At 47.0% G+C, this 15,974-nt stretch overlaps 1 protein-coding gene across 1 annotated transcript; it reads left to right on the forward strand.

Annotated features, from left to right (window-relative positions):
* Window positions 1-1,848: 1,848 nt before the first annotated feature.
* Window positions 1,849-15,586, forward strand: MEOX1 (mesenchyme homeobox 1). The gene is made up of 3 exons (XM_080979511.1): window positions 1,849-2,586; window positions 10,642-10,841; window positions 13,133-15,586. Exons 1-3 carry the CDS (start codon window positions 2,133-2,135, stop codon window positions 13,253-13,255), a joined length of 777 nt encoding a protein of 258 aa, XP_080835637.1. The 5' UTR covers window positions 1,849-2,132; the 3' UTR covers window positions 13,256-15,586.
* Window positions 15,587-15,974: the final 388 nt, after the last annotated feature.

Genomic DNA, 15,974 nt, shown 5'->3' on the forward strand with positions numbered 1-15,974 from the left:
ACGCTGGGGGACTGAGCCCTCGATCCAAGTATATCCCGCATTCATTTGAACAAAGCCGCAATATGATGTCTAGAATTTTACTTCCAGGCTTATGAATTCAACTCAGGGCTCTTCGCGAAAGAATATGAGTTCAAGGGTTTATGGATGCTTTAATGAATGCTTCTGGTTTGGGTAATGGTATGACAAAGGATTCAATAAAGCAGTTATCCAGTACAGAAACATCCACTGAATTTAAAATGCCTTTGTAAAATAACCAGAAAGGAAAGTTAAGCATATATATAAAAATAGTCCTGTGACTGTCACAGACCCTCCAAGTGTCCCTATTTTCCAGGGATTTACAGAAGCCGTCCCGGTTTCTGATTTGATCCCAGAATGACCCGCTTTACCTTAGGATGTCCCTCTTTTCATTGGAGAAGTGTTGGAGGGTATAGAGTCATACAATCCCTTGAGCCAAGGAGATAAGTAACTAGACAACCTATAGAGGACATCTGGAGGCAGCCCTGTATAGGGAAGCTTTTTAATGTTTAATGTTTTTATATGTATGTTGGAAGCTGCCGAGAGTGGCTGGGGCAACCCTGTCAGATGGGCGTGTTATAAATGATCTACTTCTTCTTCTTCTTTTTCTTCTTGTTCTTGAATAGGACGTCCCTATTTTCATCGGAGGAATGTTGGAGGCTTTGGGGGACACCCACTCACCTGTAAGTATTCAGAGGCATACAGCCTTTGACAGAAGAATCAAGTACATAAGAGATAAAGGTCAAGGACCCCTGGATGGTTAAGTCCAGTCAAAGGCGACTCTGGGGTTGCAGCACTCATCTCACTTTCAGGCCAAGGAAGCCAGCGTTTGTCCACAGACAGCTTTCCGGGTCATGTGGCCAGCAGGACTAAACCGCTACTGGCACAACAGAACACCGTGAGGGAAGCCAGAGCTCACGGAAACACCATTTACCTTCCCGCCACAGTGGTACCTATTTGTCTACTTGCACTGGCGTGCTTTTGAACTGCTAGGTTGGCAGGAGCTGGGACAGAGCAACAGGAGCTCACTTCATCATGGGGATTCGAACCACCGACCTTCTGATCGGCAAGCCCAAGAGGCTCAGTGGTTTAGACCACAGCGCCACCCGCATCCCTTTTGGCAAGTATATAGACTGTGCAGACACATTACCTTTAAAGGGAATTTGAAACACATTTCTGCCCTCAAAGAATTCTGGGTACTGTAGTTTCTTAAGGGTTGCTGGGCATTGTGACTCTATTGGAGGTAAACTACGGTGCCCAGAATTCTTTGAAGGAAAACAAGTGCTTCATACTCAGCCGGAGCCATCACGGCTAGCAGTCCTTGTTAGCCTAACCCTCCATGTAGCAATTAAATTCACGAAGCAACTCAGGGTTTCCATTCTGCAGCTTTGCTTAGACCGCTCCTGAAGTCTTTGCGCCTCACTCTCTGCATAAGCTTTCAAACTTTTAGGTCACGCCTCAGATTTTTAAATATCTCCCCTCTTTACCTGACTTCTCCTTCTTATCTTGTCCCCCTTTGGACTGGCTCGTGGGTCCTTTTCTGAAAATGGAAGACGAAGGGTTTTCTTTACCAGGGCAATAAAAATAACTCCAGTGTGTGAGAAGGAAACATTAAACCCTCCTTTTGTGTGCGTGTGTACATTTCTCTCCCGCCCCCTCTACAAAAAAAAAGTGCAGACAATGTTTCTTTAAAAGTCTCCATCTGCAGTTCCCATTAGATGCGCCTCTAAGGTTTCGGGTGATTAATAGCTTGCATGCTTGGCTTGGGATGGAGGGGTTGTTCATGCAGGTTAAGCCCTCCCCCTCGCTCCTCTCTCACATTTCCCTTCCTAAGCTTGTCACTCACACCCCAGCAAAGTATTTAAAAAGTGTTTTCTGGGCTTCAGCACTTCACAGCAAGGAAGCTTCGGGCTTCAAATGCAACAGATGTGAAGTTTCTCCTGTGGAAGCTATGGAGAATTCTGCAGGGTTCCCCCTCACCGGCAAAGCCACTGTGGCAGGCTGGAGAGCTGTCTAGCTGCAGAGGACCGGTTTCGTTTCCTGAGCAGAAAGTTAGACCATCGGGCTCCCTTTGCAACTGCGTTTGAAAAGCATCTTAAGAAACAAGGCACTCCTAGATGGATCCACCTGCTGCCAGTAGCTGCATGAGAAGCTCTCACCCTACCAATGCGCTCTGGGGTTGCCTGCGAAACCAGCATGCCGAGGGTGGAGGGACCACTGGGCCACACCATTACCCACAAGCCCCCTTTTCGTTCCACCACAAACCGGACTTTGGCATCTACTCGGACTTCTCCAACTCCTGCCTGGCTGCAGCCCCCCAGAGCCTTCCCCGCGACGAGCGAGCTTTCGACGAGCACCACTCTTCCTTCCAGCACCCCGCGTGGCATTTTGCAGCCGCAGAGGGCAGGCGACGTCTGGCGGCCGAGCTGGCTTTGGTCTCCGGAGAGCCAGAGGGCAGCGGCCCAAATGTGGTGGATGCCGCCATTGGCACGAGCGAAGACTACGTCCTGGCAGGGAACGTGGTGAGCGAAACGGAAAAGAAGACATCCAGAAGGAAAAAAGGGAGCGCAGGTAAGGTGGCGTTTAAGAATCCTAGACTGGTAGAGTTACGATTCCTCTGAAGGAGCAGGTTCGTAGCTTGGGGCTACTCCTGGATCCTTTGCTGTTGCTCAAGGCTCAGGTGGCCTGGAGTGCCTTTGGCTGGTGGCCCAGCTATTCCCCTATCTGGACTTTGTTTGTTTGCTTAGTCGTGTCCGACTCTTCGTGACCCCATGGACCAGAGCACGCCAGGCACTCCTGTCTTCCACTGCCTCCTGCAGGCTGGTCAAACTCATGTTGATAGCTTCGAGAACGCTGTCCAACCACCTCATCCTCTGTCGTCCCCTTCTCCTTGTGCCCTCCATCTTTCCCCACATCAGGGTCTTTTCCAGGGAGTCTTCTCTTCTCATGAGGTGGCCAAAGTATTGGAGCCTCAGCTTCAGGATCTGCCTATCTGGACAGGGATAGCCTAACTACTATTGTCTGTGCTCTGGTAACCTCAAGGTTAGATTACTGCAATGTGTTATACGTAGGGCTGCCTCTGAAGTTGGTTCGGAAACTTCAGCTGGTGCAGAATTCAGAGGCCAGGTTGCTCACCAGAGCAAGACGGTTTGAGCATATTACACCAGTCCTGGTCCGACTGCACCGGCTCCCCATTAGTTTCCGGGCCCAATTCAAAGTGCTGGTTTTGACCTATGAAACCTTAAATGGCTCAGGACCGCAATAACTCAAGAACCGTCTCTTTCCATATGAACCTACCCGGATCCTGAGGTCACCTTCTGAGGCCCTCCTTCGTGTGAAGAAGGCTCTTCTTCGAGAGGTACGGAGGGTGGCAACACGAGAACGGGGCCTTCTCTGCAGTGGCTCCTCGTCTGTGGAATGCTCTCCCCAGGGAAGTTCACCTGGCGCCTTCATTACACACCTTTAGGCACCAGGCAAAAACATTCCTTTTTAACCAGGCCTTTGGTTGATCCAATTTACATCCTATGCCCTTTTAAAATGTGGTTCTTGGGGGGTGGTATTATTGGGTTATTGTTTTTATTTTGAGTTTATATATTGTGATCTGTTTTGTGAACCACCCTGAGACCTCCGGGTATAGGGCAGTATAATAATAATAATAATAATAATAATAATAATAATAATAATATAGTAATAATAATAATAATAATAATAATAATAGTTGGAAGGGACCCCAAGGGTCTTCTAGTACAACCCCCTGCAATGCAGAAAACTCAGATAAAGCATCCATGACAGATGGCCACCCGACTTCTGCGTAAAAATTTCCAAGGAAGCAGCCCCCAAATATATAAATATCTATGTGTGAGTCCAGTTATGCATCACAGAAAAATGTGGACCACGAAAAGACACAGATTTGCATAATTTACATGCATTTGCTAGTTTATATGTAGAGATGCAAGTTTAGAAATGATCACTGTGATTTGAATAGAAATCCATCTCACCCTGTCAGGGAAGACAGTGACCAGGTGCCCCATCTGCTTGCTCCACCTCAACAGAGGAATTTGCTGCATACTTTCATAGCTGTCAACTTTCAGATTTGAAAATAAGGGATCAGCAGCCTCACCTGTCCCGGGGACAGTCTACGGGATATCTAAGAATCTGGGATAGCATCAGGAAGCAGTGGGAAACAGCACTGGAATAAGGGAATTTCCTGCAAAAAAAGGGAAGGTTGACAGCTATGGTGCATCTAACTCATTACTGTATACAGTGTTTCAGACTTGGGGTCTCTCCCAGCCTTTCCTGGAGAGACCAGGGATTGAACCTGCAGCCTTCTGCTTGCAAGGTGTGTGATCTGCCACTGAGTTACGCCCATTCCTCTGATTTCCCTTCCTGTAGTTCTTTATCTTTAAGGTGCCCTTCGATTGGATGGTCCTTCAAAGAGAGGGCTGTTCTCTGTGAAGTAGGACACATGGCCACTCTAGTATCTATTATTGATTTGTTTTCATCTGGTCCAGGAACCTTCCTTTCAAAAATAAAATAAAAAATAAATAAATCCATTTTTGCCTTTAATGATTACCATCACAAATGAATCATAATCGTAAACACATAGGCTTCTCTGAATCCCTGGACTCCCCTCCACCCCTCGTTATTCTTTTCCAAATGCATCTTATAATTGTCTCTATATTTTCTTAATACTCCATTCTCACCACAGTTCTCGCTACAGTGCAAGTGTTTTCTAAAATCCTGCCAGTGTTTTTAATTGTTTACACAGTGTTCTTTTAAGCACCGTATTTTTCGCTCTATAAGATGCACCAGACCACAAGACACACCTAGTTTTTGGAGGAGGAAAACAAAAAAACAAATATTCTGAATCTCAGAAGCCAGAACAGCAAGAGGGATCTTCCTGTTCTGGCTTCTGGGATAGCTGCGCAGCCTGCATTTGCTCCATAAGACGCACACACATTTCCCCTTACTTTTTAGGAGGGAAAAAGTGAGTCTTATAGAGCAAAAAGTACGGTAACTTATAAATTTCCCCCCCATTCTTTATTAAACTTGTTATCTTCTTGATCTTCGATCTTCCCTGTCATTTTCGCCACTTCAGCATAGTCCATCATCTTTGTCAGCCATTCTTCTCCAGTAGGTACTTTATCTTCCTTCCATCTTTGGGCAGAAACCTTCCAAACAGTTTGGAATGTAGACAAAAAACTCTCTGGCATATTAATCATGGAGATGATGAAAGGAAACAAGACATCATAGAACAGAGATTAAGCAAAACAAGTGGTGGGAAATGCACTGAAATGAATTCCACGTTAGAGAATCCTGCAGTCCTTCAGATTTTGCTGGACTCCATCTCCCATCATTCCTGACTGCAGCTGATGGGAGCTGGAGTCCAAGAATGTCTTGAGGGCTCCAGGTTCCCCCAGCCCTGGCCTATCATGGAACAACATGATTTCAACAGGCCCATCTAAAAGCCAGTCATAAGAGGAGGTAGACTAATGAGCTTCTTGGGGGAAAGGGAATTCCACAATGTGGGTCCCCTACATAGCTGTCAACGTTTTCCCTTTTTAAAGGGAAATTCCCTTATTCCGAATGGGATTCCTCGCAAGAAAAGGGAAACGTTGACAGCTATGGTCCCCTACAGAAAAGGGCCCTTTCTGGCAGCCCAGCCAGCCAATTGGATGGCAATGGGAAGCAGAGCACGGCCTGCCGTGTCCAATGGACCACAGGGGGTGGGCCGGTTCCTGTGAGAGAAGGTGACCCTGCCCTGTGAGAGAAGGTGACCCTGCTCTGCCTTTGGACTGGTTGGCAATATTGGGTTAAAGCGCCCGGGCACCTCTTCTCAACAAACTGAAACGATTCTGAAATGGATTTCAAATGTGATGGCTTCTCTCCCACCAAGAGTCTTGGAAAGTGTAACTCTGAGATTATGCTCAGGTGTCCTTTCTAGAAGGTTCTAGAAAGGCGAATCTTCCTCTGTGAAATAGCCACCATTGCAGATGTTGTTTCACATCATGGAGATGATCGCAACTCCAGATTTTTGCAGACAAAGTCTAGTTAGAAGACAACAATAATAAAGCACAGTGTTTGGTTTATGAGCCGAAGGAGCAAGAAAGGAAGGCAGGCGTTTGGATTATCTAAAATAAAAACATCCCTGATTCCCTCTGGAGATGAGAGTGAGACTATCTCCAGTCTGCAGTCATTACAAATAAGCTTCCCAGGTTGCAACTCAAAGATGGTGTGTAACGTCCTTTAAATGTCACATGTTTTCAAGAGACCATGCAACTTTGGCTGCCCCTCTCCTCTTTTCCCATTGGTCCCCTTCCTTGTCTACTTCCTGTGACTCCTTTGGGATGGAATCAGATTCCTGCTTGCTATAGCAGGCCCAGGAAGAGCGTGGGCAAGGCGACTAATGGCTGAGGAACCTTTGCAGCCCTCCAGATGTTGATGGACTACAAGTCTTCACTGACCATTGGCCATGCTAGCTGGGGCTGATGGGAAATGGAGTCCATCAACATCTGGAGGGCTGCAAAGCTTCCCCATCCCTGGGATAATGCATCAGCAGGACCAACAGCTGCACCATCCTACAAAGCCTCGTGAATCATCCCCACCGGAATATGAGACATCCCTAGACCACAACTTGGCAACTCTAGTTACAGTACTCAACACACACAGATAGATGCTGAGGTTTGAGCATGCCTTGAAAACATGCTCTCTGAGCTGGAAGTTCTGCCAGGTAGGTCAGGCCAAATGCTCAAGCAATGCATTAGCTACCCTATCAGAATTGTGTAGGTCTGTTGAATGACAGCATCTGTCTTAGCTACATAGACAACCACACCTTGCCCCATAACCTTTGAAACAATGCACAAGGAAGCACATGTCTAGCTTGGAGGCAAGGAACCTGGTTCTTTCAGGGCAGACAACACATGATCTCTTCTGCTGGCATCCAGTGAAGGCCCTGCAGAGCAGCTGCCAGTCAGAATAGGTGCTATAGGGAAAGGCTGGCATGAACCTTGGGGAGCCCTGGCAGGACCCGCTGGCATTGCTGCCCTCACGCCATCATAAAAACACGGGACAAACTCTTCCCTCCCCTAATAAGCAAAAGCTCTTTGAGGTGAATTTTCATTACTCTGGGAGAATAACACCAGGTAACTAAAAATAATAACAACCACCACATCATAGTGGTAATAAAATAACAGCTTAAGACAGTGGTTCTCAAAGGGTGTGGCATACCACACCAATGGCAGGAGAGGATGGCAAGTGTGGCAGGAAAATTCATCAATATTATATTTTGGGAATGATTTGTGTTCTTACGTGGCTGCGTTGTTTTATACAGTGGTACCTCGGGTTACAGACGCTTCAGGTTACAGACTCCGCTAACCCAGAAATAGTACCTCAGGTTAAGAACTTTGCTTCAGGATGAGAACAGAAATCGCGCTTCAGCGGCAGTGGGAGGCCCCATTAGCTAAAGTGGTACCTCAGGTTAAGAACAGTTTCAGGTTAAGAACGGACCTCCAGAATGAATTAAGTTCTTAACCCGAGGTACCACTGTACTTTCTGGATGTCCCACGATCATATTATAAAGTTGTTGTGTTCCAGCACATGCTAAGAGTTGCTTCTTTTTGTTTCCCAAAAAGAAAACTGGCGTGCTGTGAGCAAATGTTTATTCTGAAAGTGTGGGCCAGAGGGAAAAAAGTTTGAGAACCACTGGTTTAAGACAACAAATCTGAGTAGGCCTACGAGCAGGTAAATATATTTTTCTCTAGCAGCAAAAATAGCAGCTGGTTTTTGTGTGTGAGTGCAGGAAAGAAGTCAGAGAAATGCTACAGGAAGAAAGGGGAACCTATTTTCTCAGGTTCTGTTGCTCCAGTTCATTTCAGACCTTGCCTCCTGGCAATGCACAGACACCTGGTTTAAAATAGAATATCAGGAGACCCAAACATTAATCCTTGATCCAATCATGGATTTCCCACACCAAATGTAGCCAGAACCCAATATGCCCTCACAAATGAGAAGTGGCTCAGGAATCTTGCAGTGGCAGGTGACTGATGTCCCCACAGTGCCCTGGGCCAGTGCAGGATGTGGGCATTGTGGGGCTGTTCCAATGAATGGAATGGGTGGGGGTAGATTATCTGACACGTTCGTTGATGCTGCTGCTGCTCACGGCCACCATCACTGTTGGGAAGCCTGTTTGCTTCAGTGGGGTGGGGTGGTCACTGTGGAAGGGCTGGGGCCTCCCTCACACCCGGCACTATCCATGAATTAGGTCTGGTATAAGGCAGTGTTCTTTGTTCCTTCCTAAATTCAACCCTTCCTCCTGGACAGAAAACACATGCAGTCATTTTCAGGGGATTTGAAGGCTAGATAGCATGAGCGGTCGTATCGTTTAATCCAGACCTGTACTGCGGGCCAGGAAAATACAGCCAGCAGCTCCCTGTGAGGCCCAAAAATGTTGCGGCTGAGAGGACGGTTTAGGCAGAAATCCCAGCCCAGGACCTGCATTATGTTAGAGGAGTGTTCTGCAGACAAGAGCGTTGCTTGACACTGAACTTGCTTTTGGGTCTCCCCATGGCATCTGCTTGGCTCTAGATCAGCAGTTCTCAACCTGTGGGTCCCCAGATGTTGTTGGACTACAACTCCCATCATCCCTGAGCTCTGGCCTTGCTAGCTAGGGGTGATGGGAGTTGTAGTCCAACAACATCTGGGGACCCACAGGTTGAGAAAGGCTGCTCTAGATGGACCACTGGCTTGCTCTAGCAGGCTTTTCTCGTGGTTGAGTTTGAGACTGGTCCTGTTCTGGACACTGAGGTTTGGTTCTGTGGGATGGGTTGAAAAGGTAGAAGAGGATATATGAATTGCAGTTTATCCCTCCAAGCACCCACGTGTGTTGGGTTGAACAGACTTTCAAAATCCTGTCTTTGGCAGCAAAACCAGAAGCCTAGGAATTAGGCTGCAAAGCCTCCTTTGAGCGAATCTAGCTACAAAGCAAGCTGGCTTCCCCCTCCTTACAAAGCTTGAGAATGAATCAGGCAACAATCTGGGGAGCAAGTTCAAAAATATGATTTGCTTGCTTTATAATGATGCATTGGTCCACAGCAAAGGCAGCAGTAAAAACTATGCAGGCAAAATACTTACATTTGCAGCATAACCAGTCGTAGGGAAGTGCCTGGGACTGAAGTACGTGAGAGAGAGGAAGAGGAAGTACTCTGTGCTCCTTCCTCTCCAGGAGAGAGGGGAAATGACACCACACAGAACCCTCTCTAGCAATCGCATCTCTATGGTCTGAGTATCTGCCTATCAGCAATACAGCTCTGTGGATTTAACCCCTTCTTATGCTAACTAGCAAGAATACGCATTCTTGCTAGTTAGCATAAGGTTTGGCTGCTAATCTTCCACAGGTTTTGGAATGTGTGTGATCCTGATGATGAAGAAAATGTATCGAGCCATAAAAGAGGGCCCTCCCCTCATCACCAAACATACCAGAGTGAATTCCCCATACGAGAGTCACATACTTGGGGACCGAGAAGGTGGATTACTAAAACCACCTTCGTCTCGTTCTTTAACCATCTTGATTTGTGAATGCTGGCTAAGACACGAATGAGGAACCTGTATCTGGACTATAAGTGCCATCATCCCTGGCCACTGGCCATGCTGGCTGGAGCTGATGGGAAGTTATGCCCATTAAATTCAGTAGGACTACTCTGGGTAAAATTTAGCTGCATGCTACTCCCTGTTTTCCACCTAGAGACCCTACCAATGAACTGGGATTGCTTGATCTTTGCATTTCTTTCGTTATTTAATAATGTATTTATTGGATCTGTATCCTGCCCTTCATCCAAAAATCACAGCATAAAAATACAAAACGAGAACAAAAATACATAATAAAAACAAGAACAGAAACCAACAAATATCCCCCACACAAATACATGTAAAATGACATAGAAGGTTAATCGGCCAAAGGGAAACATTTTCACCTGGTGCCTAAAGATGTGTAATGAAGGCACCAGGTGAGCCTCTCTGGGGAGAGCATCCCACAAATGGGGAGCCACTGCAGAAAAGGTCCATTCTTGTGTTGCCGCCCTTCAGACCTCTCGTGGAGGAGGCATGCGAAGAAGGGCCTCAGGTGATGGTCGTAGGGTTTGGGTCGGTTCATATGGAGAGAGGCGGTCCTTCAGGTATTGCGGTTCTTGAACTGGGCCAGCTCTCTTTCCCCTAAAAGGTAAAGGTACCCCTGACCATTAGGTCCAGTTGCGGACGACTCTGAGGTTGCGCTCTCATCTCGCTCTGTAGGCTGAGGGAGCCGGCGTTTGTCTGCAGACAGCTTCCAGGTCATGTGGCCAGCATGAATAAGCTGCTTCTGGCGAACCAGAGCAGTGCATGGAAATGCCGTTTACCTTCCCACTGGAGCGGTACATATTTATCTACTTGCACTTTTTCAAACTGTTAGGTGGGCAGGAGCTGGGTCCAAACAACGGATGCTCACCCCGTCATGGGGATTCGAACTGCTGACCTTCCGATCGGCAAGCCCTAGGCTCTGTGGTTTAGACCACAGCGGCACCTGCGTCCCTCTCTTTCCCCTAGTGGGCTCACTTTGCTTCCACAAGGAATGTTTCTGTCCTTTCCCTCTTCCAGAAAGCCAGGACACAGGTGGCGGGGGCAGCAGCAGCAGCAGCACAAAAGCAGAAGTCAGCAGCTCCAAAGCAAGGAAGGAACGCACCGCCTTCACTAAGGACCAGTTGCGGGAGCTGGAGGCGGAATTTGCACACCACAATTACCTGACGAGGCTCCGGAGATACGAGATTGCGGTGAACCTCGACTTGACGGAAAGACAGGTGAAGCTCCTCTGCTCCAGCGGCCCCTTGAGGCTGGGCAGCCTCCCCTCCAGCTTTGGACAACGATGCCTGGAGACAATGGTGGAAAGGAGAGGGAAAATATTGGGTGAATGTTCATTTGCTACCTCGGGTTAAGAACTTAATTCGTTCCGGAGGTCCGTTCTAGATATAGGGTGCCTACATTCTGCATGTGCAAATGGCTTTAGATACCTATTAGGGTCCATAAATTATCATATAGCATATACAGTGATACCTCCGGTTAAGAACTTAATTCGTTCCGGAGGTCCGTTCTTAACCTGAAACTGTTCTTAACCTGAGGTACCACTTTAGCTAACTGGGCCTTCCGCTGCCGCCACGCAATTTCTGTTCTCATATTGAAGCAAAGTTCTTAACCTGAGGTACTATTTCTGGGTTAGCGGAGTCTGTAACCTGAAGCATCTGTAACCTGAAGCATCTGTAACCCGAGGTACCACTGTACACTGATTCATTTACCAAAAACAAAAAACAAACCCCACAATCACAAGGCGAATTCACCCAACACAACACCTCCTCCTCCTTCTCCTCCTTCGTCTTCTTCTCCTTCTTCTTTATACCCCACTCATCTGGCTGGGTTTCCCCATCCACCCTGGGCGGCTCCCAACAGAATATATAAAAAAGCGACAAAACATCAAACATTAAAAACTTCCCTAAACAGGGCTGCCTTCAGATGTCTTCTAAAAGTCAGATAGTTGTTTATGTCCTTGACATCTGATGGGAGGGCGTTCCACAGGGTGGGCGCCACTACCGAGAAGGCCCTTGGCCTGGTTCCCTGCAACCTTACTTCTCGCAGTGAGGGAACTGCCAGAAGGCCCTCAGTGCTGGACCTCAGTGGGGGTGGAGACGCTCCGTCAGGTATACTGGTCCGAGGCCGTTTAGGGCTTTAAAGATCAGCACCAACACTTTGAATTGTGCTTGGAAATGTACTGGGAACTAATGTAGGTCTTTCAGGGCCTGTGTTGTATGGTCTTGACGGCCACTCCTATATAGAATCACAGAGCTGAAAATGGGAATAGGTGAATCTGTGAATTTCAGGTCTGCTCTTTTTCTCATTTCACCAGCCTGAAACTCAGTTCTCCACATTTGCATCTTACTTGGGGGTTCAGTTCCCAGTGTTCCACATATTCACAAAAACGGCATGTACCCAAAGCCTTTGAGCTGCCCCCAAGGCTAGTGGGTGAGGGGAAGAGAGGGAATCCTCAGTGCTTCCAAGCTCTCTGCCTTGTTTGCATTTACAGTGGTACCTCCAGTTGCAGATGGGATCCGTTCCAGAGGTCCGGTCGGATCCTGAGGTTTCCGCAACCTGAGGACCACTTCTGCACATGCGCAGACTGCTTCTGCACATGCACGCCCGGCGAAACCCAGTAAAATACTTCTGGGTTTGCCGCGCCTGCATCCCGAAGTTTACAGAACCAGAGGGTTTTGTAAATGGAGATATGACTGTAATTGGCGCAATTACAACCAGTCTGTCTTCAACTGTGTATGGTTGAAATGGCGCAAGTTAAACAAGTGTACAGTGGTACCTCAGGTTAAGTACTTAATTCGTTCCGGAGGTCCGTTCTTAACCTGAAACTGTTCTTAACCTGAGGTACCACTTTAGCTAATGGGGCCTCCTGCTGCTGCCGCGCCGCCAGAGCATGATTTCTGTTCTCATCCTGAAGCAAAGTTCTTAACCCGAGGTACTATTTCTGGGTTAGCAGAGTATGTAACCTGAAGTGTATGTAACCTGAAGTGTATGTAACCTGAAGTGTATGTAACCCGAGGTACCACTGTAAATTCAACAACTATTCAGTCCAGATTTCTCTCAATACGAACATTATTGCAAGCAATTTCCCTTAATGTGATGCATGATTTATATTCGCTAATACAGTGGTACCTTGGTAGTCAAACGGCTTGGCTCCCAAACAAATTGGCTCCCAAACACCGCAGACCCAGAATTGCGAACGTTTTCTGGAAGCCGGACGTCCGAACGCGGCTTCCGATTGAGTGCAGGAAGTTCCTGCAGCCAATCGGAAGCCGTGCCTTGGTTTTTGAACCTTTTCGGGAGTCGAATGGACTCCCAGAACGATTAAATTCAAGAAGCAAGGTACCACTGTACATGCAGTCTTATGCACACTCAACCCTAGCCGGTGCAAATTTTTTGGGGGACATGTGGCTAGAGAACCGCATTGCAAAATTCGGAAAAGTGTGAATTTGCAAGGGCTGTGTTTGCATGCATGCAAGCTCACCTTAATCCTCTCCCTCTTCTCGCACAGGTCAAAGTGTGGTTTCAGAACCGCAGGATGAAATGGAAACGTGTGAAAGGTGGGCAGCCGGTGTCACCCCAGGACCACAGCCTGGAAGACATGGACTCAGCTGCTTCTCCAAGCTCAGAGTAGCCCTGTACACAGTGTCTCAGAAGGCCTGGACCAATCTCTTGGCATCATCACAGCCCAGATCGTCTGCTCTCTCCCTAAGACTTTGCAAGAGTTGGCTGAAGAAGGAGCAGTTTCGGAAAAGACCTGGCCTTGCTTTCCCAGGTAGACCTGGACTCTCTCCTTCCTTCCTTCTTATCTCTGACGGAATTGCTTTTCACAAGCCACCAACAAGGGAAATCAAGGCACGGATGTCTTCCCAATCATTCTAACGCTGCAGACATGACATTGTTAGAACCATGAAGCGAGCATGTACGTTGTGTTTGCTCCCAACTTAGCATCCCTCTCCAGGATCACATTCTGGAAAACAGAAACAAGCCGACGTTTCGAGTTTACAGCAGAAGGAGGCTAGACCACCCAGGAGGTCACCGAAAAAAATCTTACAGCCGGTCTCTCGAGCTCCCCAGAAGAAAAAGTGTGCATATAGAATTGCCTTAGGCAGTTTCAAATCCCACTGCGAAGTGTTATAGATCGCCCCTAGTACTATATTATCTTCCGCCATTAAAAGAAATAAAACGATCAGTCCTTGCCAAGGGCTGGACAAGAATCTGCACTCCCAGAATGTGTCAAGAATTGCCACTTTCTTGCCTATGATTAATAGGCTGCTTTGTTGCTTGGAAGTGTGTGCTGTGAATTTTGATCCCTGCTGCTCACCGCACCTCCCTGCAAAAACCACTTGAAGAGCTTGGATCTCTCTCAGTAATTACAGGGCAGCTACAGTGGTACCCTGGTTCTCAAACTTAATCTGTTGCGGAAGTCCGTTCCAAAACCAAAGCGTTCCAAAACCAAGGTGCGCTTTCCCATAGAAAGTAATGCAAAATGGATTAATCCGTTCCAGACTTTTAAAAACAACCCCTAAAATAGCAATTTAACATGAATTTTACTATCTAACGAGGCCATTGGTCCATAAAATGAAAGCAATAATCAATGTGCTTTACTATAAAATAAGATGGTATTGTAGATGATAAAAAATACAATTCTTATTTTTTCTTCCCTGCACTGATGATAGTCATTGTTTGGATGGGGGGGGGACTTTTATTCATTTCTGCAGCCATACAATCAATCAATCAATCAATCAATCAGTCAGTCAGTCAGTAGCTGAACTAGGTTCCACACTTTCACAAAAACAAGTTAACAGAAAAAGCCTCAAAAACAAAAACGCAAAATAAATAGCAAAAAACAAAAGCACCAAACTTAATCCGTTCCGGAAGTCCGTTTGACTTCCGAAATGTTCGAAAACCAAGGCGAAGCTTCTGATTGGTGCAGGCGCCCCAGAAACAATAGCCAACAGCTGCATCGGACGTTCGGCTTCCGAAAAACGTTCATATTCTAGAACACTTACTTCCGGGTTTTCAGTGTTCGGGAACCAAGACGTTTGAGAACGAAGGTACCACTGTACTTGGTTGTGCAACAGTTCTGCAGATTTGGGGGACTTTGCAATTTGATTCCTTCTCTTGGTCGTCCAGGCCTTTCTCTGCTTCTAACATAAACCTGAAGTCTATATACAGGAACTGAGATGACACTGTACTGATAAATTATAAAAAGGAGGGTTGGGTTTGTTCATAGGTGTCTGTAGCCTGCTTCTGTTTGTGACATGAGCTGGCCAGTGTGGGGGTCCCTCTAGGCTGATGTTTTACCGTGGTTGTATTCTGCAACGCATTTCTGACACAAGGATAGTGCGCTACACAATCACAGAATTGCCAAGCTGGAAGGGGTCTAGGCCAACCCCCTGGAATGCAGGAAATCACTGCTAATTAGCGGTGGGTTTATTCTGCTCTGGTTTGTTCCAGCGATGCTTCCCCAATGCTATGACGCTATCCCTGTCCGGAAGGGGCTATAGGGCAACAAAAGCGGAAGAAAAAGTAAACTAGAAAGTTTGCGGTGTTAAAAGTTGTGGGATTTCCACAGGAAGTGACTGGAGATGAAACAGTTTGACTGCCCAGTGCTGGATTTATGTATAAGCTAAACAAGCTATAGCTTAGGCCCCCACAAAATTTACAGGGGGAAAAACTGGATGTACATTTCCAAAATATAAGATAAAAAACAAACAAAATAAAACCGACATACAGCAACGGTGTTTTGTGTTGTGTAGGCTCCTGTGATGTAAGAAATGGGCTCTGCCTGCTAGTCTGCTCCCTAAAATGTCACTGGTTTGCTCATTTCTAACAGCGACAATTTGTTGTTGACAAAGGACAGCTGGACATATAAAGGGCCCCATTACCTTCAGCAGCTTAGGGCCTCATCAAACCTAAATCTGGCCCTGTGACTGCCCCAAAACTTCTGCAGGCCCAAACAATATTGAAAGCAGGATTGTGTGTAATAATAGAATCGTGGACACAGATCATGTAAAGTAAAGGTAAAGGGACCCCTGACCATTAGGTCTAGTCGTGGCCGACTCTGGGGTTGCGGTGCTCATCTCGCTTTATTGGCCGAGGGAGCTGGTGTACAGCTTGCAGGTCATGTGGCCAGCATGACTAAGCTGCTTCTGGCGAACCAGAGCAGCACACGGAAACGGCGTTTTCCTTCCCGTCAGAGCAGTACCTATTTATCTACTTGCACTTTAACGTGCTTTTGAACTGCTAGGTTGGCAGGAGCAGGGACAAGCAACGGGAGCTCACTCCATTGCGGGGATTCGAACCGCCAACCTTCTGATCGGCAAGTCCTAGGCTCTGTGGTTTAACCC

This window comes from Podarcis pityusensis (assembly GCF_964106645.2).
Source record: "Podarcis pityusensis genome assembly, chromosome: 13".
Lineage (NCBI taxonomy): Eukaryota > Metazoa > Chordata > Lepidosauria > Squamata > Lacertidae > Podarcis > Podarcis pityusensis.

Coding starts and splice junctions, on each gene's coding strand:
- MEOX1 (XM_080979511.1), top strand. CDS start 2,133: ATGGATCCACCTGCTGCCAGTAGCTGCATGAGAAGCTCTCACCCTACC. Junction 2,587..10,641: donor AAGGAAAAAAGGGAGCGCAG/GTAAGGTGGCGT, acceptor TCCCTCTTCCAG/AAAGCCAGGACACAGGTGGC. Junction 10,842..13,132: donor TCGACTTGACGGAAAGACAG/GTGAAGCTCCTC, acceptor CTTCTCGCACAG/GTCAAAGTGTGGTTTCAGAA.